Source organism: Lotus japonicus, chromosome 3 (genome assembly GCF_012489685.1).
Source record: "Lotus japonicus ecotype B-129 chromosome 3, LjGifu_v1.2".
NCBI classification, from domain to species: Eukaryota; Viridiplantae; Streptophyta; class Magnoliopsida; order Fabales; family Fabaceae; genus Lotus; species Lotus japonicus.
In genome coordinates this window covers 42,225,244-42,252,904 of record NC_080043.1, presented here as the reverse complement: position 1 = coordinate 42,252,904, position 27,661 = coordinate 42,225,244, and the positions used below count along the sequence as shown (strand labels likewise).

The window sequence follows — 27,661 nt, the reverse complement described above, 5'->3', positions numbered from 1 at the left end:
ACTCTCAACAATTGTAACACCCCGATTTCCAGGTGTCACTTTAGTAACCAAAAATAAACTTTACGCGGAAAAACAGGTAATTTTTTTTTCGTTTTCTTTCCTTTCAATCAAAGCGATAAGGGAGTAAAGACAAAACCCAACAACTAAACTAACCGATATACAATATATACATCTGTACAGCCTCAGCTGCACTCCATGTCACGCGAACTCGCAGTGACTCCAAAGTAGTACGCCCGCAGGCAAATATACAAACCAGAACTGTGAGTAAAAGTATCAAAATACAGTCATCCAATGAGAGAGTCGGCACCCAAAAATGGCCTGAAAGAAAGACCCCTATACTCCGACAGACTCTCTGTGATCCTCCTCAAAAGAACCACACAAAAAGCCACACATCGGAACCTACCCTGTCCCCAAAAAGAAACTGACGATCAGAGCTCTACACAAAAAAAATGTCGCTAATCCTAACCTACCCTCCCAGCTCAGCTCACCAATCCTCCTCCACCTCATCGCTGCTCGGCGAGTAGCTCTCCCCACTGCTCTCGGAGTCAGAGTCGGAATCCACCGTAATCATCTCGGTGTCCAAATCCATAACCTCCCTCCTCACTGTCCTGCGCACCGCCCTAGTCGAGCCGGTCTCCACATCCACCTCTCCTGTAAGAACATCCTCCTCCACCACCCTCATCAAGGGGTCCACACGGTAGCCGTGCGGTAAAGAGAAAGATAAGAGATGTGAGGCAGATGGGACAACAGACTCCCTCCTCGGCTGTACGAGCCTAGAGGACGACGCCACGTCGGTAGGGGCAATGGCAGTAGCAGGAGGTGGCGCAACAGGTGTAGCAGCAACAGCAGGCTCGGTCTCCGCCGGGTCCTCCTCAACAGAAGGTGAAGTCGGAGGTGGTGCAGGTGGTGCATGTCCAGTGCCTGGTCCACAGTGAACTGAGGGCGGCAAGTCAAAACTCAGCTCCATACGCCGTAACACTCCTCTCGTCAGGCGTCCTCGCTCATCCGTCCGGTCCTCCATGACCCTTCCCCTATACGTCGCTCGGTGACCAGGGACATCAATCACCCAAGCGGTGGGGGCATCCCGATCCAGCAGCTCATATCTGATCCCCCCCGAGGGAGAGACCATCGAGAACCAGTCGACCATCGACATCTGGCAGCAGGCCGACCGCCCAAACACAAACATACAAACAAAGCCAAGGCGCTAGGGTCAACTCACAGAAATACGTAGATATACACTCAACATGTGATATGGGGTATAAATATATGTTGATATACACATATATAAACAATCCTAGCATGTTATGGCTCTAACATTGCTTCAATAAACAGACAGCACACAATTCAAGTCAGCATGAATGTATGCGTGAAATGCACAATATGATCTGGATTTGTGACGCGTTCCCGTTCGCCACAAGTGAAGCATTCCCGTTCTTCACTATGGATGAACCATTCCCGTTATTCATCCTGGATGAACCATTCCCGTTATTCATCCTTGGTGAACCATTCCCGTTATTCACCATATGATGAACCATTCCCGTTATTCATCATTTATGCAAGGTGAACCATTCCCGTTATTCACCATGATATGCACAGGTGAACCATTCCCGTTATTCACCATGATATGCACAGGTGAACCATTCCCGTTATTCACCCGATTGATGCAATATGATTAGCCAAACAACGAATCGTCCTTACCACGAAAGTGTTTAGCTCACAACCCAATCTCAACAAACCCATGAGTTAGTGTCGGTCAATACAACACAACTCGGAGTAAGTGTCGGTCAATACAACACAACTCCATCCACAGAATACACAAGGGTCTAGTGTCGGTCAATACAACACAGCCCAAACAACAAGAGCACTAGGTGTCGGTCAATACAACACGGCTCCACAACACTCCCCAAGAGTACTAGAGTACTCGGTGACTTTCAATCATCACCATAGCTCACCTTAGTGGCTTTCCCCAATTCCGATAACTCTCCAAACCCACAACAAAAGTCGACTTTTCCCCGTCTTTCGTAAATATTTTCCCCTTCAGTTTCTCCTATGATTATTCATTAACAAAAATAATTTCAATTCACATTAGTCAGGTTATGAGTTTATTTCTCAAAGTCTAAGTCTCCCAAAGTCTCTAGTTTTCGAAATTCTACTCATTCTAAGTTTTCCGAAAACCAACCACCCAAAAGAAGTTTCCCGGGGAAAGTCTAAGTAAACCAACGAATACCAACAAAGGGCTAAGTCTCAATCCCCACATTTGGACTTGCCTAGGGTTGTTCATCCAACCCGAAATATCAAAGATCACCAGATCAATGAATCTCCACTCCGAAGTTGCGTCAAAACGCTCAATTCAACACATCATCAATATCATAAGTTATGAAAACAATCATAACAATAAATCATCATCATAAACAACATCAGATAAAGCATAAGTCGAATTTATCGACGCCTATCATGCAATCATAGCTAATATATGTAAGTTGCCCTAACCTCGAGCTGTTCCAGCTTCGCAAACAAAGTTCTCTTCAAACAATTGCTCTGAGTATTCCAAAGTTCCCTCAACTGAACCTCGGAGAAAACAAAGCAGAAACCAAACAAAATCGATTAGTTCGATCGCAATACAATACATAAACGATAGACAAAGCATTAAAGCTTCAGAATACGACATCCGGGTACGAAAAGACAAGTTTTCGAAAACGAAAAACTCCCCCCCTAAAGGAAATAGCCCACGGCCTCAAAGGAAAAAGGGCTTCGGCTCTTTTTCTTCGATCAAATCAGTTTACAAGGTAGTTTTAGGGTAAAACTAAGGCAAAGAAACTGTCAGAACAATTTTCGGACAATCGGGCCGAAATACGACTATCCAGGGGCATTTTGGTCCAAAATAAAGGCTCAAAACTTCAAAGTTATCAGTTCTGAAAACAAATTTGACAGCAATGATCCTCATGACATTCGTGACAACAAATCCTAAAGGCACGAAGTCAGATTATAGCTTTTCGACAATAAAGTTTCGAAATGTGAGACAAAAAGGGTTTTGAATCAGTTTTTCAGATCCCTGTCAACTGGATCACAATCAGAGTTTACTGACAGAGGTTTTAGGCTCTTGGGAACCTAGAGAACATAACCCAACCAAGAAATCGAGGAAATCGGACAATTTTAGAAAAAGCTCAAAACTGTGAGCACAGAAACGACTTCAGAAACTCAGCAGAAACAGTAATCAGAGGTAGGATTCATGCTAGTTACCTCGATACCTAGAAGTAGGGACGAACTGCACGAAGATTGGTCAAGTTTTCACGAAAATTCCTCTTCTCCCTTGCTCTCTCAAACTCGCGGCCCTTGAGGAAAGAAATGAGGAGATTTTTGCTTTTTCGCGCTATTTATAGGCGGGTGAAATCGCGGGAAAATGAAAATTTCGCGATTCCGATTTTTGCAGCACGTTCACCGTGAAATTCTAAGAGAGATTCTGGCGTCAGAATTCCAGAACTCAAAACAAATATCTAGGATTTGGGAAAAACGATATCCAAAACGCCAAAAGCGGTGTAAGTTAGTCTGTCCCGAAAAACTACTTTTTGCTGTGATGCTCAAACGACAAAACTTCCTACTGAAGAAAGGTTGGAAACGTCGAAACAAATCTGGCACCACGGACGGAATCTTCGTTAGAATTCCCGAATAGAAAAAGTCTTCATCCATCGCTCAAACTAGGGTTTCGAAGCAAAGAAATTAGAGTCGTCGAGCTTCCGGAAAGTGAAACCTATCGTGCGTACAGTCCAGAGTTCCGAAATGAAACGCTGGTTGATGGAAAAATAAAGAGAATCTTTAAATTTTCCAAGAGTTCGAAATCTCACTTAAAACGTTGCTCTAAAAGCGATATAGCCTATACTGGACACGCTCGCCATAAGGCAGGTGTGCAGACGACTCGTACTAACTCCGAAAACGACTACGCAACATTCCTCAAGCAATTCCTGAACTTTCTTATTCATTAATCTTCCTCAAATAGCAAACTCTTGTCACGCTTACACTGATTCTACGCGTGAGTCGGAAACTAACTTGTTCTGAAAATTCAGGTCTTACAACAATCACCTTAGTGAAGCCCCTAGACCAAGCTAATGAGGTAACAGTGAAAATACCCCAAAGCTTCGCCCATAGGACATTGGAAGAACCAATATTGCGACAAAAGCCAAAGAGCCAATTCCCAAGAGCATCCCTACAAACGCCACCGCAGCTGGCTAAACCCAAAGAGCCCTTCACTTAACCATCGGAGTTGCACTTTATCCAGAGAGGAGGGGAGGCTCCCAACCTATCTGCACCGTTCTGTAACCACGAGGACCTGGGAGGGATTCAAATTTATTTTTGATATGATAAATTGATGAGTTCTAATACATTATTGTGTAATTTTTTTTATCGTGTCAATGTAAAAGAATTAAATTCGTTTTTTAAATATGAGATTAAATAAAAAAAATTGAAATGGAGATTAAATAAATTAAGTTGACTGAATTTCATTTTTAATCCATTTACTATAATTAATGTTGATTTTAATCTATCAATAATTTTTTTATGTAAAATTATTCTTTAAATATTTCTCATAATTCAAGTCCTTTCATTGTTTTTCTTAGCTTAAAAAAAATTCGAAAATTTTCATTTTCTCTTCAAAACATTGACAAATAAAATCAATTAAACTACTTTTAATCGATGAGGATGGATAATTTTTACCCTTTTATTTATCATATCATCACATCAAAAATCAAATTAGTCAAATTTTGTGGTCCTAGTCATTCTAGCAGCTGTAAAAAGTAGGCTAAAGTACAAAACGGCTCTAAAATCCACAGAAAACCTAAAAAGCAATGAGTAGTCGCTATTTATTTATTCTTTTTTCTTTGAACAAATAATATTTTATTCCAAAAAACAGTGATGACGTGTCCAGGATCTTTGTTGGGCCTTTCTCTTTTCACCTCACGCCCATTGTGTTCTTCCTCCTCCTTCTGTTCTTTATAGCGATCCCTCTCTTCCGCTTTCAATGCAGACTCATCCATCAACCCCTTCTTCTTCTTCTTTTTCCACTCCACCATGTTCTGCAGTTTTCTCCTCTTTCAATGACGGGTCTTTCAGGTACCATTCCCTGCATCTTCGACCCCTTTTTTCTTCCCTTTTTTGGCTATTTGTATTGGAATCTCACACCTCCGTTTGAGTTTTTCATCCAAATCTCTTTTTAATGTGTTTGCACGGGTTTTCAACTCAACCCTTTTGTTGGGTCAGCTTCTATTTCTCGTTTTGCTCACGTTCACGTCTAGTTTAATTCACAGTGCTTGTGTTGTTTCTGAGATATATGACAAGTTGACAACAAAATGTATGCTTCGTTCTTGAGATGTTGTTGCATTTGGTTTTGTAACCTCTGTTTTGTTGCTTCTAAATGATGAAAGAATGTAGAGGCTTAGTTTTCATCCGGGGATAGCTTGTGGGGTGTACTTAATTTCAGTGTGTTTTGAACTCAACATGGATTCACGTTGAACTCAACGTGGCAAATTTTATATTTTCCATTGATACATTGTTTTTGCGTTGACACCAAGTCACCAACACCAAAACAAACATACACTCAGTCTAAAAGTGAATTCTCTTTGGTGTGTGCTTATGGTTATAAAACTATGGAGCAAACTGCAATTGAACCTTAATGTTTCTGACTGCATAATTGGCGTCCCACATGTTTGTTATTGAGTATTTAATAAGACATAGTTACTTGTCGTTATACTTGCTATGATATCTATACTTGAAGTAGAACTCAATTTTGGCTGTGTTATTGTTCTTGCCTGCTTAATAGCTCCATGAATTAGAATAGTTGTGAGGAACATATTACAACTATGCAGATTCGTTACCGTTGGTTTGATTCTGAGGCTATAATACAGATCTTATCATATTGTAACCGATAAGCCACTCACAAGGTGTTATCAGCTTGCTGACCTTGGGGATTTGGTAGTCGGTCATAAGTTTACAACATGCCATATTATGTACAGAGACTCTATAGGCTATGCAAGGCATCATTTTCACCTGATGGACCCGTGTCACAAGAAGCCATTGAAAAAGTTTGTGAAAAGTTAGGTATGTTTCATATTTTCTTTGTTAGTTTTGCTTATGAATTCATGTTTATCTTATGCTGGTCAAATTTTTTCCCTTGGATTCTCTTTATATTTTAGGATGAATTGAGACTTGAAACTTTCGTGGTAAACTGTAAACCTCATTTCTGCTTGTCACTTATGAATTTACTTACTGATTATCTGTTAATGCCAATAAACAGATCATCCTCTTGAAATATAATCTTATGCTGGTCAACTGTTTTCCCATGGATTCTTTTTTGTTTTGCGTAAATATTTTTTTTTACTTGTTAATTTAGATAATGGATTGTACAGATGTGGAACTATGTTTTTGAGTTGAGGAAACCAAGGATTTATCATGTGTTGCATATTCAGATTATATATTTTCAAACTTTTTCTATATTTCTTCATGAAGCGATATGGCTGCTTGCTCTTTTTTGTACGACAAACCCTCACATCATAATTCTTGTTCCCCTATTATTTTCTATTATAATTTTTAGATGATTTTGATCCTGTTACCCATTAGTTTTTATGTTCAACTGATATTTTCTTAACAACCTAACATAATGTATCTACAGAAAAAATCAAGCCATCAGATGTAGGTCTTGAACAAGAGGCACAAGTGGTTAGGAATTGGTCTGGTCCAGTTCTTGAACGTCATGGGAGCCATAAATCTTTGCCACCTATCAAATACTTGCATCTTCATGAATGTGACTCCTTCTCTGTAAGCAAGTCTCAAAACACCAGATATGTTTATTGATTCAGTCAGCAATTTCTATGAATCGGGCCTTAAATTGGTTTATAGCAGCTGAAATTTGGTTAATATTTTTCACTTTTTCTTTTGCAGATAGGGATTTTTTGCATGCCTCCCTCGTCTATCATTCCTCTACACAATCATCCTGGAATGACGGTGTTGAGCAAGCTCTTATATGGTTCATTGTATGTGAAATCCTATGATTGGATTGATGTGCCTGGCTCTGCTGATCCATCTCAAGGTCTGTTTTCTATGGCTTTACTTATTTTAACGTTGCTCAATCCAATATTTAGTCCTCTGTTTTTGCATTGGGAAAGTAGTGCACCCTTCCTTTTCTTTGCTGAACACTAATGCTATCCTTATTGAGATAAGACAACATGGTCTACTATATTAGGCATCAGCAATAGTAGCTCGTGCCCATATCCAACAAATAACGTAAAGACAGGAGCTTAATTAGTTCAGAATTCAATAGATAGCATATGGCCTTTGCTGATGTTATATGTGCTTTCAATCGAAGCCATTAAAAACATGTTGTGAAAGTTCTAAAATTGTCATGAAACTATAAATTGAAGTTGAAGTTAGGGATAAAGGGTAATTCTCAGCTACTCATCTAATTTCTGATCTATTCCTATTTGGTAAAAGCGTTGAGTTTATGTCGTTCTTGGATTTTCTTGTGAGAAATCTCTCAGCCATTTTGTTCTTATATAGTAGGGTTACCATATTCAAATCCTTAAATTGTCGTCAGAAAACTGTATGACTATCATAGATACATAGATGAATGAAGAATATTATCTATAATTAACTATATATTGTAAATCAGCACCCTCGAAAGGTAGTGCATAATGCATATATGTCCTGTATTTCAAACTTGTCAGAATTGTGCTAGTTATTCATGGGAATTCACAAGATGTAGTGATTTTCCTAGTAATAATCTTCTCCCCTGTAAAATGACAATCAAAATCTATAATTTTATTTTAAATCTTGAAGGATTGGATTGGTATTAATATGCAATGCAGCTTGGTTATTTTAATTGAGTTCAAAGAGCTTATCATGTTACACTTCAATTCTAGTTGTAATTGTCGTATTCACATAAGCTCACCAGTTAGAAGAGTTGTAACTTGGTTTGCCTTTGCACTTTCTCTTACAATTGTGTTCTATTTTGTGGTTTTCCATGATACAGGGTTACCTCCATCAAGTATACCCAGAAGTTGATTTTTGATATTAGGAAAACTTGCATAATCTGCATTGCTAACAATGTATATCCTCTATTCTCATTAATGAATTATGTTGAGAAGTCTCACATTAACTAGAGATATGACCTAAATAGTCTTTATAAAGGGTAGAGCAACCCTTAACCCCAAGCTAGCTTTTGGGGCAAAGTTAGGTCTAATCCGAATTGTAAGATGATATCAAAGCCTATCTTAGATGCGTTTATTGGGGATCACCCATATATGGGTCACCTGCAGATGTTCATTCTGTTATGAACCTTCGCGGAGGATCTGTTCATGGGTCTAGATGCAAGAGTATTCTTCTTGCAAACCAGACTGAATAAAGAAGAAGCGGCTCGTCCTTGACAGAGCATCTTCAAACTTTAGGTTTCTTAAGAAAATACTTGCTTGATTTTATTCAATACTGAAATACCCTATTTATAATAAGGGTTGAGTACAAGAGAAGTAATCTAAATTAACCTATTTCTAATAAAATAAGAAACAACCAAATCTTATCTAATAAAGGAAAACAATATAATCCTAACTAATTCAGATATAATAATTCCTAACTAATGAAGATATAAAATAAAATAGAAATATCCTAAATTAACCTAACGTATCAAATCTGCCCTAAAATCAGCAACCGTATCACATTCATGCAAATTCCATGCTCCAGACGTCTAGTCCTGGGCGTCTGGGGATGTGTTGAGCTTCCACATTGACTACATATATGGCCAAAATATTCTTAAAAAAGAGTAGGACAATCTTCACCTTGAACTAGCTTTTGGGGTAGAGTTAGGCCTAACCTGAAATTTAAGATGGTATCAGAGCCTATCCTAGATCCGTCTATTGCATACCACCCATACATGGGTCACCCACAAATGTTCATTCCGGCAAATTTCACGCTCCAGTTGTCCAGCTCTGGGCATGCGGGGGTGTGTTGAGAAGTCTTATATTGACTAGAGATATGTCCAAAGTAGTCCTTAGAAAGGATAGAGAAACCCTCACCCCCAAGGTAGCTTTTGGGGTAGAGTTGGGTCTAACCCGAATTCTAAGAAATTACTTTTACGGTAACATTGGATATAGCTCAAAATTTGAATCACTTCATCCCAAGAGCTATTATGATCATGGTGAGACAAATTGAGTCAACTGACTCACAACACTAGCCACAAAAGAAATATTTAGTTTGGTTGTGGTGAGATAAAGTAATTTCCCTGCTATTATGTTAGATGTTCTGGGATGTGAATGAGGGTCCCCTTGATCAGTAGGAGTTCAACATTCTGGTATTCGATTATCAATGTGGTTTCTGGCAGTTTAGTTTCTTCCAAAATAAGGGCGACATTTTCCTTCGTGAGATTTTTTGGGAAACTTCAACACCAAGATAAAAATTGAAGTTGACAAAACTTTACTCTTTAGTTTGATAGTTTTGAAATTGATATTATTGTTTTATGGCTTTGACATCATCATGATCATTTTCGTGAATAGATATCATCCGCATAAACAACAAAATAGATGCACTTATTAGTTAAATGTTTATAGAATATGAAATAAATTGTGTTACTAAAAATCACATCGAACTGCTATAAAACACAAAACTTCCCAAACTCTAACTCGGGGGGATCATTCGCAACTATATAGGGACTATGCAAGAAGCAAACAAAATAGAGGGGCTGGTGAGGTATGGCAACCACTGATAAGAAAGATAAATATATGTCGTTCTAGCAACAAAGGAGAAAGTGTCTAATATTCATGGTTGAAAGTTTCTGTATATCATTTAGCCACAACTTGAGCTTTCAGTGGATCTATGATAGGAACCAAATTTATTACAGAATATTTATGGAAGTACTGGTGTTCGAGAGCCAGTTCTCTCCTACAAATTCTGGAATTTTGAGAGTCCAGTCTCTCCCTAAGACAACCACCCAATTTCTGAATGTCTAAACTAACAGCCACAACTCCTATTTATAACTAGAAATTTAAAAACCACCCCTAGGCAGTTTTGATAGAACATAACTAACATAAACTGATGTAAATAACTAATAATAACTAACCCAACAAATAATTAAATAATAACTTTCTAACTGCTACTGTTCATATGTACTGTTCATATGCACTGTTCATGCGCACTGTTCACACAGCCCCCTATCAATCTACTTGTCCATCAAGACCCACGATGAAAGTAAAATTTGATCGACATCCTACTGCAGATTTCTCATATGGAAGCAACAAGAGTCCACGTATGGTTGAAATCCAAGGCTGACATATTAGAATTTGGGTTGGGTCTAACTCTACCCCAAAAGTTAGCATAGAGGTGATGATTGCTCTAGCTTTATGAGAATTAGGGAGGCCTAACTCAACCCAAAAGCTAGCTCAAGAGTTGAGGGTTGCTCTACTTTTATAAACACTTGTTTGGCCATATCTCTAGCAAATGTGAGGCTTCTAACAAGCTTTTACAAGGACTTACTTTGTCATATCTCCAGTCAATGTGGAACTTCTCCTCACAACCTTCTCACGCCCAGGGCTGGACACCTTGAGCATGAAGTTTGCAAGACCGGATATCTGTGGCTAGGGCATTTATGGGTGGCCCAATAATTGAGTCTAGGATAGATTCTGTGATATGAACCTTGGGAGAACCATACTACAAAAGCTAGCTGTTGTAGTTGGAGAGCCCAAGGCCTTATAAACCCACATTACAATCCCATACTTCCAATGTGGGACTCAAGTTCCATTACCTCGCAATTGGATCCTATCACTCTGATAGCATATTAGAATTTTGGTTGGATTACTAGCTTAGAGGTTATGATCGCTTTACCCTTTATAAAAACTTACTTGACCATATTACTAGTCAATGTGAGACTTCTCAACACTAATAAATCATAGCCTAACACTATTCTGGATAGGAAAATGTTTCTTGAATAAGTTTAAGAACTGACATAAACAAGAGTGGATAGATAAAGGCGTGAGGATAAACAGTGGCAGCTAGAGAATTTATTTGATAGGATGAGGATAATGGGTAAAATGCATGTCCTTACACAGAGCTTAGGGCTGGTCATAGGGTGTTTTTGGGAGACTCCTGGCAAGTAAGTCATGTGACTTTTTAGAGACGACCGCCTTTAGGATTTCAGATTGTGATCAATGATGATTATAAAATGGACATGTTGAGGAAGACACTTGCTGAGATGGAGATCTAGATACTTGAGGATCAAGGTTAAGCTAATGAAGTCAGTCAATCCTGCATGTGGTGTGAAATGAAGATTGTCCATCTTAAATTTGGACTGGACCTAACTCAGTTCATGCGGTGAGGATTTCTCAAGCCTTTGTAACATCTACTTTGATCATATTTTTATAATCAATATGAGGGATCTCAACACACACACCCAGGCCCATGACGGGAAAGTCGCTGAGGCAGGTATACTGCACTAGGAAAGCCATAGGGCCAAGTTGATTGTTGGACAGCGTCACAGCGGTGGGTGGCCTAAAATTATATCTATGATAGGTGTCAGTACTTCACCTCTTAGAAGGTTTAGGCTTGCCCCTCTTCCCTAAGCCTGGAATTATCCGTCGCTACGCTGTTCCAAAGAACTAGCAAAAGCGAAATAGCGAAATTCTTGGGAAAAAACCAGACGAAGAAATCGGAAGGGGGGAACACGTTAAGTTGCCAGTTCCGATCGATGTAATAGGGGACTAAGTGCTCAACCAACTAATCATGGTTCCCGGGTGGCCTAAGTCAACCCCAAAGCGTAGTTAGTCAGGTGAAGATTGTCTAAACCTTTATAAGTTCTACTTTGGCATATGCATAATCAACATGAAATATCAATAATCCTATAAAAAGTAGCACTGTAAACTTGTAAAAACAATGCATGGAGGGAGAATAGCATCGATACCCTTTTTGGACCTGAGAATAACCAATGAAAAAATTTATAGCATTACCTAAATTATGTTGAGATATGAACAGGGATCATATGCCTCAAAAAAGAATAAAAAAACACACAGATCAACGATGTAAAAGGGTTCCTTAGGAACAAAATATAATTTGGAATTTTGGTATTTAAAATAGAGAATGGCATCCAACTAATCAAATAACCATTAATCATTATCGCATCAATCCAAAACTTAAAAGGTGCATTAGCGAGTAATAAAAGAGTGCATATTGTTTCAATTATATGGTAATGTTATCTCTTATCCTTACCATTGTTTGGAGGTGTATTTGGGCAAGTAGATTGATGAGCCAAGCCATTAGACCCCCTACTCTAATTATTTGTCTTGTACCCTAATCTTGTCTACAAAACTAATTAGCTGCAAATGTTTTATAATAGTTCAGTGGGCAAGTAAGTTTATTGGAAAATTTGAAAGGAAGATAAGGCATGCATAGAGTAGAATCTAAAGATATAAATGGGATTTGTGTGGCTTGATGCCTTAACCGATGATGCCACGTTTTGAAGAAGAGTAAGACAGCTGCATGTCATTGGTGTAAATTCTGAGTTTCTTCCATACATAATAGCATGTTTTGTAGGAGAGGAAGTGAACTAACAGTTTTGGACCAATATATTGCCACAATTAGGACTCCAACTAATAGTAAGATCTCTTCCATTGGTTAGTGCGCAGAGTTCCTGACCCTAAAACTGTAGATCAACAACAATGATGATCTAGATACCAATAAAAAGAATAATGTCCTACCAGGGTCCTATTAATATTCTTCCATGTCCACAACCTTGCCAACATGGAGGGTGATATTGATGAGAAAAGCAGAACAGTTTCAGCAATCACATTGAACTCACCCTTGTCTCTCCCCCATAGTACTTGTATAACTGCATTAACTGGGCACAATACCTGGTCACCAACCCTTGATATCATTTAAGTTCTGTAACTCTCAAGTAATTTAGGGCTAAATAGCTATGACTATAAAAATTACATGAGCCACCACTTGGTTCACACAAGTTCCTGGTTTAGTTATAATCCCAAAGTCATTGCAATTGGGGGAACATTCCTGTTGTGATTTGTACTTCCACTTTGTTTTGTATGTGGATGTCAGTGTGGCGTATGCAGGGACGGAACCAGAAAAAATTGTTTAAGGGGGCGAAAATTTAACACATGCTAAATAGAAATTACAATATCTAACTTATACTATTAGCATTCCTGTAAAATTAGATTCAATTATCATCAAATGTACCAAAATTAATTGGAGTAATTGTTAAAATATTCTTTTTCACAATAACTAATTTTATATTTTATTTTTCGGTATCATTTTCACTGTTTTCTTCTTTCTATATTTGTCTTCTTCCTCTTTTATTTCTATGTGTAAATATATTACTTCACTAATATATTTATTTTGTATGTATATTAGTATAAAATGAGTAAAGATGTTGTCTGGTGGTAGGGATGTTGTTAATATTGACATTGTATAGAGTTATTTGAAAATTGTTATTTTTGGCATCCAGGCAGGAAAGCAATATTGCTGTGATATTATAACTATGATTTTTTTTATCTAACTAAAAAGAGTAATAATTTATTCACATTTCTCTTTCTCTTTCATCTCTTTTTAATTTATTTCTCTTTTTATATCTCTACATTTTCTATCACATCAAATAACACTTTTTATTTACCTCTCTTCTCCTTCTATCATACTCTTAATGTAAGTGTGTACAAACCATTATATATTATGTTCAAATAAAAAGAGTAAGCTTTACAAAACATTATTCCACTAATAATAGGAAGTGGTGGTGGAAAAGTAAGGTTTTCTCATTTCTTAAAAGTGCTAGAGGCTGTGTAGTATATTACACTACATAGGGGGTGGGGGGCGAATATAGATTTTACTATGGTATACACATATATCAACTTGTATGAGCACAGGGGCCAGCACCCCAAATGCTTACAACCTAGTTCCGTCCCTGGGCGTATGATAAGGTGACCCAACATTTGTTTTGGCTGGTTTTTTCTTTGAAATTAACCTTTCTTTGATCATCCTTTCCAATCTTTGGTGAGTCTACTCCCTCTAGTTAGTGGCTTGGGCTAAAACCGTTTTGTTTTGAAAAGGGGGTTCAAATGTAACTGTTCAAGAGTATACAAAAGATATCTTAGAATATCTTGATCATATTTTAAAGTAATTTAGGGTAATTTAGATTATTATTTATGATTGGTTTCTATATTTCCTTAGTGGTATTAATTTCTCCTTATTTATGGAGTATTAGAGTCTTAATTAGTTTTCCCTATTTACCAATAAAGTTAATGACTTCTATTCATTTTCCTGAACAAAATCTTGTGAATCTGTGATCAACAGCTAGACCCGCAAAGCTTGTCAAAGATACAGAGATGACAGCACCAAGTCCCACAACAGTTCTTTATCCCTCAAGTGGAGGAAACATCCATTCTTTTCAAGCTATAACTCCTTGTGCAATCTTTGACATACTGTCTCCACCTTACTCTTCAGAGCATGAAAGACACTGCACTTACTTCCGGAGATCCCAAAAGAAAGACCTTCCAGGTAATCTGATTTAGTTTTTCACAAGGTCTTCTTTAAATTTGCAGTATCTTAATATGTGAAACATTGTTATCATCAACGTTCATTTCAATTGCAGTTAATCTTCAGTTGGACGGAGTTACAGCTTCTGAAGTGACTTGGTTGGAAGAATTTCAACCTCCTGATGACTTTGTGATCCGGCGGGGACTGTATAGGGGTCCAGTTATTAGAACTTAAAAATTTTCATGTTTAATGTGTTTTTACACCATAAGAAAATTGCCTTCTCATCTTTTAGGTTACTACAACAAAGGGAACAGTGGAATGTGCATTATATTCTTTGGCTATGTCAGTTAGGCATTTGGGTGATTGGGTCTGTACATAATAATGTACTAATATAATCTATTTACAGACCTCAGTTTAAGTCAGTAGAATAGTTATGGAATGTTGTTTAAATAGAACTTGTGAGTAGCCCCTGTGAAAATTTGATTTTTTTTCTTTGGTTTTGCAATGGAGAATAAGAGGGTGTTGTGACTTTGTCTTGAGTTCTAATTACACATCTTTTATCTATTCAGAATGCATGTTTTGTACACATTTCTCTGCATACTGTCTGGTTCATGTAGGCCTTATGCTTCATTAGCTTCCGAAATTTCAATTTCCATAAGTGCAGGGAGAATATTTTATTGGCATCAAAGAAAGTAACCCCCGAAGACATTCTTAGCGATGAATAAGATTAAAAAATTTGTCCACTACAACCCTCTGTGTCTACAAATATCAAGAGACGACACCCCCAAAAATGTCGCTATATCTTTATTTTATTGTGGACCGAAAAGAGACCTTGTAGTAGGGGTGGCAAATGGATGGATGGATTGGATAGATATGAGTTGTAATGGATGGGTTAATACAATCCATTAATCCACTAAGGATCCAGTAAAATTGTTTAAAAAATCCATTCCTTACATGATGCATCTAATAAAATTATCCAACCATCTATTAGTGAATTTTTAATGGATTGATATTCAATAAAGTTTATAAAAATTGCAGATTTTTTACAGATTTCTATAATATTTTCCTTTGACAAAAATTTTTAAAAATTCCTCTCCCTCCCCCTCTCTCTCATGCTGGCTGACCTAAACCCTAAAGCTAACTTGGCGCCGATCCACTAGACCCATCATTGACTCGCCTGACCCACCATCAACCTAAACTCTAAGCTTGACCCAACGCCGACCTAAACACTAAATTTGCCATGTCGCTGACCAAAACCCTAAATTCAAACTAACAACAACCTAAACCCTAAATTGACCCGATTATACGTCAGATTTAGGGTTTACTTAAGCCATCTATTCTTTATTTACAATTTATTTAATCCATTGTTTAGTAGGATTTTAAGTTGATCCATCATAATACATAAATTTTCAATATACCAATCTAGTGGATTTTAGTTTTAAATGGTTGGAATATGGATATCCAATAAATTAAATGGTAATCCATCCATTTATACTATTTTTCTATGTGGATGGATATGGATTATGGATGGATTTTGTTATGAATAGACTAGATGGATACGAATTCATGGATTATTTTGCGAGGCCTACCTTGTGCCTATTGGCCAATCAATCCATCCAAGCACATAAGGTTTTTCAAAGCTTTAGAACAAGTGTAGCTCATTTTACCAAAAAAAGGCTATCTCGTGAGTATGAGTGGAATCTCATCCAAGCTCATTATATCAACTTTTGTATACATGACTTCGTAGTTGTACACCACTTTGTCTCTTAAGCAAAGGTTGGGAGAATCCCAACTTCCGGTGAATTGATTAAACTCATTGGTCAGCCTTCTACTGTTTAGTGCGCTAACTGTTGGACGAGAAATTAGTCTTACGACTATCGGTGATGCGGATAATACCTTGGTTAAGACCAAAAAATTTATATTCACGCTCCCTTTTTATTTATCTTATTTTTATCCTGTTTATTTTTTTCTTTTCCTATCACATTATTTATTTATTTTTTAGGGAACATATTATTTATTTATTCTTATCCCTTACTAAAGTGAAAACAACATTTGGAGGTGAGTAAAAATTATTTTCTATGCTAATATCGTTATATTACATTATCATCAATTCATCACAAATCTATGGAGGTATGAGGATGACAATGTGTTCATGTATTAACATGATCAGATCTAGAACTCCCATGGAAGGAGACCTAAACCTATTTTATTATGAAGACTAAAAGATTTCTATTACAAGTGGTCCTTCCTCCTTCTATAGAGGAGTCTAAAGTTACACACATGGGCTTGGGCCTTACAGTTTCCTAATAAACCTCACGTTAGGTTCGGCCCAAACCCAGACATCTGCCCTAATCCAAGGGGGGGGGGGGGGGGGGGACTCTCCCCACTATCTAAAGACTATCCAAAGTTGAGACACGAGTTTCAGGGCATGGTGTCCTAGTCAGTCTACATGGCCACAAAATGCCAAGTTTAAGTATTAGGACGAAGTGCGTCTTTACCTAAACTCGTCGAGTCTCCCTTCCTTTCGTGCGGGTTGGGACATCTGACCGCACTAAAACCAATCGTACCAATTACATACATTGTGAGGAAACTAATGCTTTGTTTAATTTGATGAAAAGGAAAGGAAAGAAAAGAAAGCTACAAAAGAAGGAAAACACAGTAATCAAGATCCTTTACTTGTTTGGTTTCCTATCAACAAGAAGAGAGAGGAAAAGTTAAACACGGCCCCACATGAAAAAGTCTTCCGCCTAAAATGGAGAGAAAAGTGAGAAAAACCTATTTTCTCACAATATGCCTATTATACCCTTCTATACTAATTCTATTTATATTTATCCTAAGTGCCACCAGAATATGATTTTATTTGATATTTGATATTTTTAATTAACTTAGTTGATTATTTTTATTTTTTACGAGTTGACTTTGCTTTAATTTCAACAATCATATTTTAATTTAAAGGATAAGACATATATAATTTACAAATGAGTAAAAAATTATGTATGAAGGGTAGCAAAGTTATTAAATAGAACACTCCTTTTCTTTCCTTCCATTTTCCCTTTCTTATTCTTCAATACCAAAATATTCATTTCACTTGCCTTCCTCTTTCTTTTCTTTTCCTTTCTTTCACTCTACTTTGTTTTTCTCTCACTTTCATTCCTAACCAAACATAGCCTAAACAGTATTCGTGTGGAGGATCATATCTAGCAAAATTGACCGGTTAAATAAATGGTAGTTTTGTCTTATTCTAAGTTCATTTCATTGATGCATGTACTCCAATTTAAAACTTGTATGCTTTGACTTTTGTGAGTTTAATGCTAGTTCATTTCATCAATCACAAGGTGAGATCTCATTTACTTATGTGCAGTCATTGCTTCGTCCTTCAATTTTCTAATAATGCACATATATTCCTCTAGTTCCAAAGGGTCATACCCTTTTTCATATTCCCACACTCTCAACTCTCAAGAAGACTAGAAGAGAATGGATAATCAATTTGCTGGAAGAAAAGAATCCTACATCATGGATGTTGACTACAATGGAGATTGGACCACAACCACAAATTAAAATTATATATCAATGTATGTGACTTTCTTGATGAGAGGCATATTGCAAAGAGACCATTGATATTAAAGGATAAGAAACAAAAAACGAACGTGTTTTTCTGACATAAAAAATAAGCATCTGGTTTTCAAAAATAAAAAATAAGTAAAGCATCTGAATTCTGTAAATTATTTTTACGAAACATTATGTTGATGCTGCCGCCACAATCTTAGGTCAATGAAACACAAATTTAAGAGGAAGAAACTCTTTATACTGATGATGATAAGGAAGATCTTCAAAATTATTAGATAATATTATATAATTATATAACTGTTGCATATTCTTTCCCACTAACCAAACAAAAATAACTGTTACATAATTTAAATAATTATAATATTTAATTAAAAATTTAAGTATAACTTTAACGCATCAACAACATCAAAAGTTTTACCTCACTAACTTGTTTTTTTTTATAAGCCAAGAATTTGTATTTAAATTGGCACAAGAGGTGCCAAACCCAAATACAAGAGAGAAGAAAAGAGAAAAAAGAAAAAGCTACAGTACAGAACCTGATTCAAGAAAGCTATACCCAAACCCAGTTACAAGAAGAGAGGCAATATCACTCTCAAGTTACACAATCCCACCCCTGATATTAACCACCATCCCAAAATCAAGACCCATCCAACACAAGCAAAAAGAAACCTCCATTCCATATCAGATAGAACCAAAATTGGAACCAGACTACAAACTAATAAGGGATCACACTACATGGATCACATCCAACCTCACTAACTAATATCACTATATGGATCACACTACAAACCTTTAACTCGATCAAAATTTAAATTATAAGGGATATTATACTATAATCTAAAATCAAACCCAAAAAATAACAAGTACTATATGTGACATCTTCCCATCTTCTAGCCTTTACTTAGTTTTACTCTACACATCTAATTTTTAGTTTTAATAAATTTTATTTTCATTCTAACCTCTAATACAACATTTGCTTTCTTCTCGCTAGTTTAATTCTCTACTGATTAAGAAGAAGAAAATTCTCTACTCAATTCATTTCAGCTCATAGCAATATAGTATATGTAGTTTAAAGAAAAGATCCACATTCTCGCTGGACTGATTTTGCTATATAGACCATTGGGGATTTGAAAAATGGTTTCTACTAACAATTTCTTTCTTTGATTTCAAATTCCCACTATTACGTTCAAAAAAATTCCCACTATTATCTCTCACTTGTGTTCTTGAAATAAACACTCAAAGGAGGGGTAACCCTCAAAGTCTCAGGAAGTCTTACACACGAAGATGAATAAAAATTCGTTATTTGTCAAAATGAGCCAAAAGTCCCTTTACATTAACCCCTGACCCCTATTTATAAAGGCTCCGTGGGCTTCCCTAAGCGCCCTGTTAATGGTCCTATTGGGGCGCGTCACCCGGGGCCCAACTTCCCAAGGCACGTCCTTTGCCTGCGGCGAGTGTCCCTAATTCCCTCTAAAATCACTCCTGGGGGAAGTCCTCTAGAGTATAGGGGGCTCGCCCAGTCCAATTTTCTACCTCATTCGTTTCATTGGTAAAAGGAAAATTATGGATCATCTTAAAACTTAAAAGGCTACAAGGAAAGGAAAAAAAAAACAGTTAAAGGGAAAAATGATTTTCACTGCTAGGAATCTTTTCCGTGAAGGAAGTTTTCTCATCCAATGTCAATTGCAAAAAGTAGTTATGAGACAGTTTTTGAAGCAGACAACGTTTAAGTCATTTTCTTATTTTAAATGAGCTCTCAAATGAGTTTCGACATTTTGTCGCCGAATACTCAATTTAAATCAGCAGATGAATGTATCAAAACAATCGGACCTGCGAAATACTTCTTTTTCTTCTTTTTCCTTCTCCTATAAAAGGAGAAAATCACAAAATATCTACATTTTGTGCATGTTGGAGCCGCGACTATAGAGAGGAAAGGAGAGGGTCCGCGTCGTTCGTCTGATTCTCGACCGTTTCTTGTGGTTTCGGTTGCGTTGGAAAGGTTAGAAGGTAAGGATCATATTCCTTGCATCCTTTTCTACTTTCTCATGTCTTTTTCCATGTCTTTCTGTGCTCAAAGTTTGGAGTTTTTTTATAAAAAGTCAGTTTAGGTTCTTTTCTTCTTTCAAATAGCTTCTACAACTTCTATATGCTTGATATTCATGATCCATGCGCTCAGATTCTCGCAGTAGTGTTGTAGATCTGAAATATGAGCCAAAAACCAATTTTTTTTCAACCGTTAGTTTTTGACGCTTAAAGCCTTAAACTTGCTTAACGCCCGACAGATTTGTTGTTAGTAAATGCATTTTTTATAGCTATTCAAAACCCGTTTCGAAAAAAATATCAACTTTGAATTTTTTAGCTTTAAAGTTGGATCAAAACGCCCTTATTCGTGTTTTATGTCCCGTAATTTTTCTCAGTGTTTTAATACCCTAGATATTACCTAAAAATGCCTAGGAATTAAATTAGATCGGAAGAAAATTCCAGCTTGCCTATTTCTCTAGGGGTGGTCGAGAGCTATGTGTGGGAAATTGGGGGAGAAAAATCTTTTCTTTAAACCTAGAGGTGATGCATGAACTAAGGATGATTTCGGGTAAATGTCGGGTTGAGTCTAACATGAATATGTGTTTTACGCTAAGTGTTTCTGAAATATGCTTAAGTATTGTCTTGTGCTCTAGGCAAACTAAATGGTTGTGTGTGTACTACGAACGTGACTAGGATCATTGCTTGAAAATGGTGATTGTAAGACCCGGATTTGCAGAACTGGATTTAAAGTTTAATTTCCGACTCACGCGTAGAATCAGTGTAAGCGTGACAGGAGTTTACAGTTTGGGAAAGTTCAATGAAGAAGAAAGTTCAGGAATTGCTTGAGGATAGTACGATAGTCGTTTTAGGAGTTAGTGCAAGTCGTCTGCACACCCGCCTTATGGCGAGAGTGTCCATAATAGGCTAATTTCGCTCTTAAAGCAATGTTTAATCGAAATTCTAAATCTTTGGAAAAATAAGAAGTTCTCTTTATTTTTTCTTCGACCAGTGTTTCATTTCAGAACCCTGGACTGTACGCACGATGGGATTCACTTCTCGGAAGTCCGACGACGCTAATTTCTTTGCTTTAAAAACCCTAAATTCAATCACTGAATGAAGACTTTTTCTATTCGGAGCTTTTAACGAAGTTTCCATCCGCGTGGCCAGATTTCTTTCGATGTTATCAATCTTTCTTCAGAACGAAGTTTTGTCATCTGACTTTCATAGCAAAAAGTAGTTTTTCGGGGCAAATTAACTTATACCGCTTTTGAATCGTTTTTCCCAAATTCAAGAAACCTGTTTTGAGTTCTGGAATTATGTCGCCAGAATCTTGCTCAGAATTCACCGATGAACGTGCTGCAAAAATCGGAATCGCGAAATTTTCATTTTCCCGCGATTTCACTCTCCTATAAATAGTGAAAAAAATCAAAATATCCCACCATTCCACCATTTGAGGCCGCGGGTTTGAGAGAGCAAGGGGAGGAGAAGAACTTGGTCGATTCTCGACCGATCTTCGAGCAGTTTGTCTCTATTTCACGGCATCGAGGTAACTTGCTTGATTCTTACCTCTGATCATTCTTTTCGTCGCGTTTCTTTAGTTATTTCTGTGCTCAAAGTTTCGAGCTTTTCGTAAAACTGTCTGATTTTCCTGATTTTTCTGCTGATATACCTTCTATGCTTGCCCAACAAACTAGAACACTCGCCGTTGTTCGCCGATTTCGATCGAGTTGTCAAAGATCTGAAAAACTGTGTAAAAACCCTTTTTGCGCACATATTGAAACTTTAATGTCAAAAAATCGTAATCCGACTTAGTGCCTTTAGGATTAGTTGCTACAAATGTCGTTGTGAACGTTCCCATCAAATTTGTTTTCCGAAGTTTTAACTTTGAGTTTTTGAGCTTTAATTTTGGACCAAAATGCCCCTGAGCAGTCGTATTTTGACCCGGTCGTTCTAAAATTTTTCCGACAGTTTCTTTACCCTAGTTTTACCCAAAAACTACCTAGGAATTAATTTAGATCGAAGAAAAAGCGCCGGAACCCTTTTTCTCTTAGGGCCGTGAGCATGTTTTGGGGGGGGGGGTTTTCGTTTTTCGATAACTCGTCCTCTCGTGTTCGAATGTTGTACTCTGAAGCTTTAAATGCTTTGTCTATCGTTAATTAGTTTTGTGTGATCGAGCTAATCGATTTTGTATGGATTTCTGCTTTGTTTTCTCCGAGGTTCAGTTGAAGGAACTTTGGTTTCTACGGAGCAACTATGTGAGGAGAACCTATACCGCGAGGCTGGAACAACTCGAGGTTAGGGCAACTTACATATTAGCTAAGATTGCATAATAGACGTCGATAAATTCGACTTATGTATGATTTTGATATTGGTTATGATGATGATTTATTGTTATGTAGTTTTCTTAACTTATGAGATTTATGTTGTATTGAACTGTGCGTATTGACGCGATTTCGGAGCGATGAATCACTGAATTGATGCCTTTTGATCTTTCGGGTTGGATGAACAACCCTAGGCAAGTCCAAACACGGGGTTTGAGACTTAGCCATTCGTTTGTATACTTAGACTTTCCCCGGGATTTACGTTTGGTGGATTTTCGGCAAACTTAAAGCCGTGTTTCATTTAGAATCGAAATTATGAAAACGACATAACAATAAATCATGGGATTCACTTCTCGGAGACGACGCTAACTTCTTTGCTTTAAAAACCCTAAATTCAATCACTGAATGAAGACTTTTTCTATTCGGAGCTTTTAACGAAGTTTCCATCCGCGTGGCCAGATTTCTTTCGATGTTTCCAATCTTTCTTCAGAACGAAGTTTTGTCATCTGACTTTCATAGCAAAAAGTAGTTTTTCGGGGCAAATTAACTTATACCGCTTTTGAATCGTTTTTCCCAAATTCAAGAAACCTGTTTTGAGTTCTGGAATTCTGTCGCCAGAATCTTGCTCAGAATTCACCGATGAACGTGCTGCAAAAATCGGAATCGCGAAATTTTCATTTTCCCGCGATTTCACTCTCCTATAAATAGTGAAAAAAATCAAAATATCCCACCATTCCACCATTTGAGGCCGCGGGTTTGAGAGAGCAAGGGGAGGAGAAGAACTTGGTCGATTCTCGACCGATCTTCGAGCAGTTTGTCTCTATTTCACGGCATCGAGGTAACTTGCTTGATTCTTACCTCTGATCATTCTTTTCGTCGCGTTTCTTTAGCTATTTCTGTGCTCAAAGTTTCGAGCTTTTCGTAAAACTGTCTGATTTTCCTGATTTTTCTGTTGATATACCTTCTATGCTTACCCAACAAACTAGAACACTCGCCGTTGTTCGCCGATTTCGATCGAGTTGTCAAAGATCTGAAAAACTGTGTAAAAACCCTTTTTGCGCACATATTGAAACTTCAATGTCGAAAAGTCATAATCCGACTTAGTGCCTTTAGGATTAGTTGCTACAAATGTCGTTGTGAACGTTCCCATCAAATTTGTTTTCCGAAGTTTTAACTTTGAGTTTTTGAGCTTTAATTTTGGACCAAAATGCCCCTGAGCAGTCGTATTTTGACCCGGTCGTTCTAAAATTTTTCCGACAGTTTCTTTACCCTAGATTTACCCTAAAACTACCTAGGAATTAATTTAGATCGAAGAAAAAGCGCCGGAACCCTTTTTCTCTTAGGGCCGTGAGCATGTTTTGGGGGGGGGAGGTTTTCGTTTTTCGATAACTCGTCCTCTCGTGTTCGACTGTTGTACTCTGAAGCTTTAAATGCTTTGTCTATCGTTAATTAGTTGTGTGTGATCGAGCTAATCGATTTTGTATGGATTTCTGCTTTGTTTTCTCCGAGGTTCAGTTGAAGGAACTTTGGGTTCTACGGAGCAACTGTGTGAGGAGAACCTATACCGCGAGGCTGGAACAACTCGAGGTTAGGGCAACTTACATATTAGCTAAGATTGCATAATAGACGTCGATAAATTCGACTTATGTATGATTTTGATATTGGTTATGATGATGATTTATTGTTATGTCGTTTTCTTAACTTATGAGATTTATGTTGTATTGAACTGTGCGTATTGACGCGATTTCGGAGCGATGAATCACTGAATTGATGCCTGTTGATCTTTCGGGTTGGATGAACAACCCTAGGCAAGTCCAAACACGGGGTTTGAGACTTAGCCATTTGTTTGTATACTTAGACTTTCCCCGGGATTTACGTTTGGTGGATTTTCGGCAAACTTAAAGCCGTGTTTCATTTAGAATCGAAATTATGAAAACGGCTTAACAATAAATCATGGGATTCACTTCTCGGAAGTCCGACGACGCTAATTTCTTTGCTTTAAAAACCCTAAATTCAATCACTGAATGAAGACTTTTTCTATTCGGAGCTTTTAACGAAGTTTCCATCCGCGTGGCCAGATTTCTTTCGATGTTTCCAATCTTTCTTCAGAACGAAGTTTTGTCATCTGACTTTCATAGCAAAAAGTAGTTTTTCGGGGCAAATTAACTTATACCGCTTTTGAATCGTTTTTCCCAAATTCAAGAAACCTGTTTTGAGTTCTGGAATTCTGTCGCCAGAATCATGCTCAGAATTCACCGATGAACGTGCTGCAAAAATCGGAATCGCGAAATTTTCATTTTCCCGCGATTTCATTCTCCTATAAATAGTGAAAAAAATCAAAATATCCCACCATTCCACCATTTGAGGCCGCGGGTTTGAGAGAGCAAGGGGAGGAGAAGAACTTGGTCGATTCTCGACCGATCTTCGAGCAGTTTGTCTCTATTTCACGGCATCGAGGTAACTTGCTTGATTCTTACCTCTGATCATTCTTTTCGTCGCGTTTCTTTAGCTATTTCTGTGCTCAAAGTTTCGATCTTTTCGTAAAACTGTCTGATTTTCCTGATTTTTCTGTTGATATACGTTCTATGCTTACCCAACAAACTAGAACACTCACCGTTGTTCGCCGATTTCGATCGAGTTGTCAAAGATCTGAAAAACTGTGTAAAAACCCTTTTTGCGCACATATTGAAACTTCAATGTCGAAAAGTCATAATCCGACTTAGTGCCTTTAGGATTAGTTGCTACAAATGTCGTTGTGAACGTTCCCATCAAATTTGTTTTCCGAAGTTTTAACTTTGAGTTTTTGAGCTTTAATTTTGGACCAAAATGCCCCTGAGCAGTCGTATTTTGACCCGGTCGTTCTAAAATTTTTCCGACAGTTTCTTTACCCTAGTTTTACCTTAAAACTACCTAGGAATTAATTTAGATCGAAGAAAAAGCGCCGGAACCCTTTTTCTCTTAGGGCCATGAGCATGTTTTGGGGGGGGGGAGGTTTTCGTTTTTCGATAACTCGTCCTCTCGTGTTCGACTGTTGTACTCTGAAGCTTTAAATGCTTTGTCTATCGTTAATTAGTTGTGTGTGATCGAGCTAATCGATTTTGTATGGATTTCTGCTTTGTTTTCTCCGAGGTTCAGTTGAAGGAACTTTGGGTTCTACGGAGCAACTGTGTGAGAAGAACCTATACCGCGAGGCTGGAACAACTCGAGGTTAGGGCAACTTACATATTAGCTAAGATTGCATAATAGACGTCGATAAATTCGACTTATGTATGATTTTGATATTGGTTATGATGATGATTTATTGTTATGTCGTTTTCATAACTTATGAGATTTATATTGTATTGAACTGTGCGTATTGATGCGATTTCGGAGCGATGAATCACTGAATTGATGCCTTTTGATCTTTCGGGTTGGATGAACAACCCTAGGCAAGTCCAAACACGGGGTTTGAGACTTAGCCATTCGTTTGTATACTTAGACTTTCCCCGGGATTTACGTTTGGTGGATTTTCGGCAAACTTAAAACCGTGTTTCATTTAGAATCGAAATTATGAAAACGACATAACAATAAATCATGGGATTCACTTCTCGGAAGTCCGACGACGCTAATTTCTTTGCTTTAAAAACCCTAAATTCAATCACTGAATGAAGACTTTTTCTATTCGGAGCTTTTAACGAAGTTTCCATCCGCGTGGCTAGATTTCTTTCGATGTTTCCAATCTTTCTTCAGAACGAAGTTTTGTCATCTGACTTTCATAGCAAAAAGTAGTTTTTCGGGGCAAATTAACTTATACCGCTTTTGAATCGTTTTTCCCAAATTCAAGAAACCTGTTTTGAGTTCTGGAATTCTGTCGCCAGAATCTTGCTCAGAATTCACCGATGAACGTGCTGCAAAAATCGGAATCGCGAAATTTTCATTTTCCCGCGATTTCACTCTCCTATAAATAGTGAAAAAAATCAAAATATCCCACCATTCCACCATTTGAGGCCGCGGGTTTGAGAGAGCAAGGGGAGGAGAAGAACTTGGTCGATTCTCGACCGATCTTCGAGCAGTTTGTCTCTATTTCACGGCATCGAGGTAACTTGCTTGAGTCTTACCTCTGACCATTCTTTTCGTCGCGTTTCTTTAGCTATTTCTGTGCTCAAAGTTTCGAGCTTTTCGCAAAACTGTCTGATTTTCCTGATTTTTCTGTTGATATACCTTCTATGCTTACCCAACAAACTAGAACACTCGCCGTTGTTCGCCGATTTCGATCGAGTTGTCAAAGATCTGAAAAACTGTGTAAAAACCCTTTTTACGCACATATTGAAACTTCAATGTCGAAAAGTCATAATCCGACTTAGTGCCTTTAGGATTAGTTGCTACAAATGTCGTTGTGAACGTTCCCATCAAATTTGTTTTCCGAAGTTTTAACTTTGAGTTTTTGAGCTTTAATTTTGGACCAAAATGCCCCTGAGCAGTCGTATTTTGACCCGGTCGTTCTAAATTTTTTTCGACAGTTTCTTTACCCTAGTTTTACCCTAAAACTACCTAGGAATTAATTTAGATCGAAGAAAAAGCGCCGGAACCCTTTTTCTCTTAGGGCCGTGAGCATGTTTTGGGGGGGGGAGGTTTTCGTTTTTCGATAACTCGTCCTCTCGTGTTCGACTGTTGTACTCTGAAGCTTTAAATGCTTTGTCTATCGTTAATTAGTTGTGTGTGATCGAGCTAATCGATTTTGTATGGATTTCTGCTTTGTTTTCTCCGAGGTTCAGTTGAAGGAACTTTGGGTTCTACGGAGCAACTGTGTGAGGAGTACCTATACCGCGAGGCTGGAACAACTCGAGGTTAGGGCAACTTACATATTAGCTAAGATTGCATAATAGACGTCGATAAATTCGACTTATGTATGATTTTGATATTGGTTATGATGATGATTTATTGTTATGTCGTTTTCTTAACTTATGAGATTTATGTTGTATTGAACTGTGCGTATTGACGCGATTTCGGAGCGATGAATCACTGAATTGATGCCTTTTGATCTTTCGGGTTGGATGAACAACCCTAGGCAAGTCCAAACACGGGGTTTGAGACTTAGCCATTCGTTTGTATACTTAGACTTTCCCCGGGATTTACGTTTGGTGGATTTTCGGCAAACTTAAAGCCGTGTTTCATTTAGAATCGAAATTATGAAAACGACATAACTATAAATCATGGGATTCACTTCTCGGAAGTCCGACGACGCTAATTTCTTTGCTTTAAAAACCCTAAAT

General features: G+C 37.6%; 1 protein-coding gene across 2 annotated transcripts; it reads left to right on the top strand.

Annotated features, from left to right (window-relative positions):
- Window positions 1-4,968: 4,968 nt before the first annotated feature.
- LOC130742798 (plant cysteine oxidase 4) lies at window positions 4,969-15,027 on the top strand. 2 transcript variants are annotated; one of them, XM_057594894.1, is made up of 6 exons: window positions 4,969-5,103; window positions 5,895-6,087; window positions 6,659-6,804; window positions 6,928-7,075; window positions 14,317-14,520; window positions 14,615-15,027. In XM_057594894.1, exons 2-6 carry the CDS (start codon window positions 5,985-5,987, stop codon window positions 14,731-14,733), a joined length of 720 nt encoding a protein of 239 aa, XP_057450877.1. In that variant the 5' UTR covers window positions 4,969-5,103; window positions 5,895-5,984; the 3' UTR covers window positions 14,734-15,027. The 2 variants fall into 2 exon arrangements, with proteins under 2 accessions (XP_057450877.1, XP_057450878.1); XM_057594895.1 differs by having other exon boundaries at window positions 4,973-5,103; window positions 5,856-6,087.
- The last annotated feature ends 12,634 nt before the right edge of the window (window positions 15,028-27,661 follow it).

Excerpts from the sequence above, each read along its gene's own strand:
- LOC130742798 (XM_057594894.1), top strand. The coding sequence starts at position 5,985 with ATGCCATATTATGTACAGAGACTCTATAGGCTATGCAAGGCATCATTT. Across the intron at positions 6,805-6,927 it reads ATGAATGTGACTCCTTCTCT|ATAGGGATTTTTTGCATGCC; the intron begins GTAAGCAAGTCT and ends TTTCTTTTGCAG. Across the intron at positions 14,521-14,614 it reads CCAAAAGAAAGACCTTCCAG|TTAATCTTCAGTTGGACGGA; the intron begins GTAATCTGATTT and ends TTTCAATTGCAG.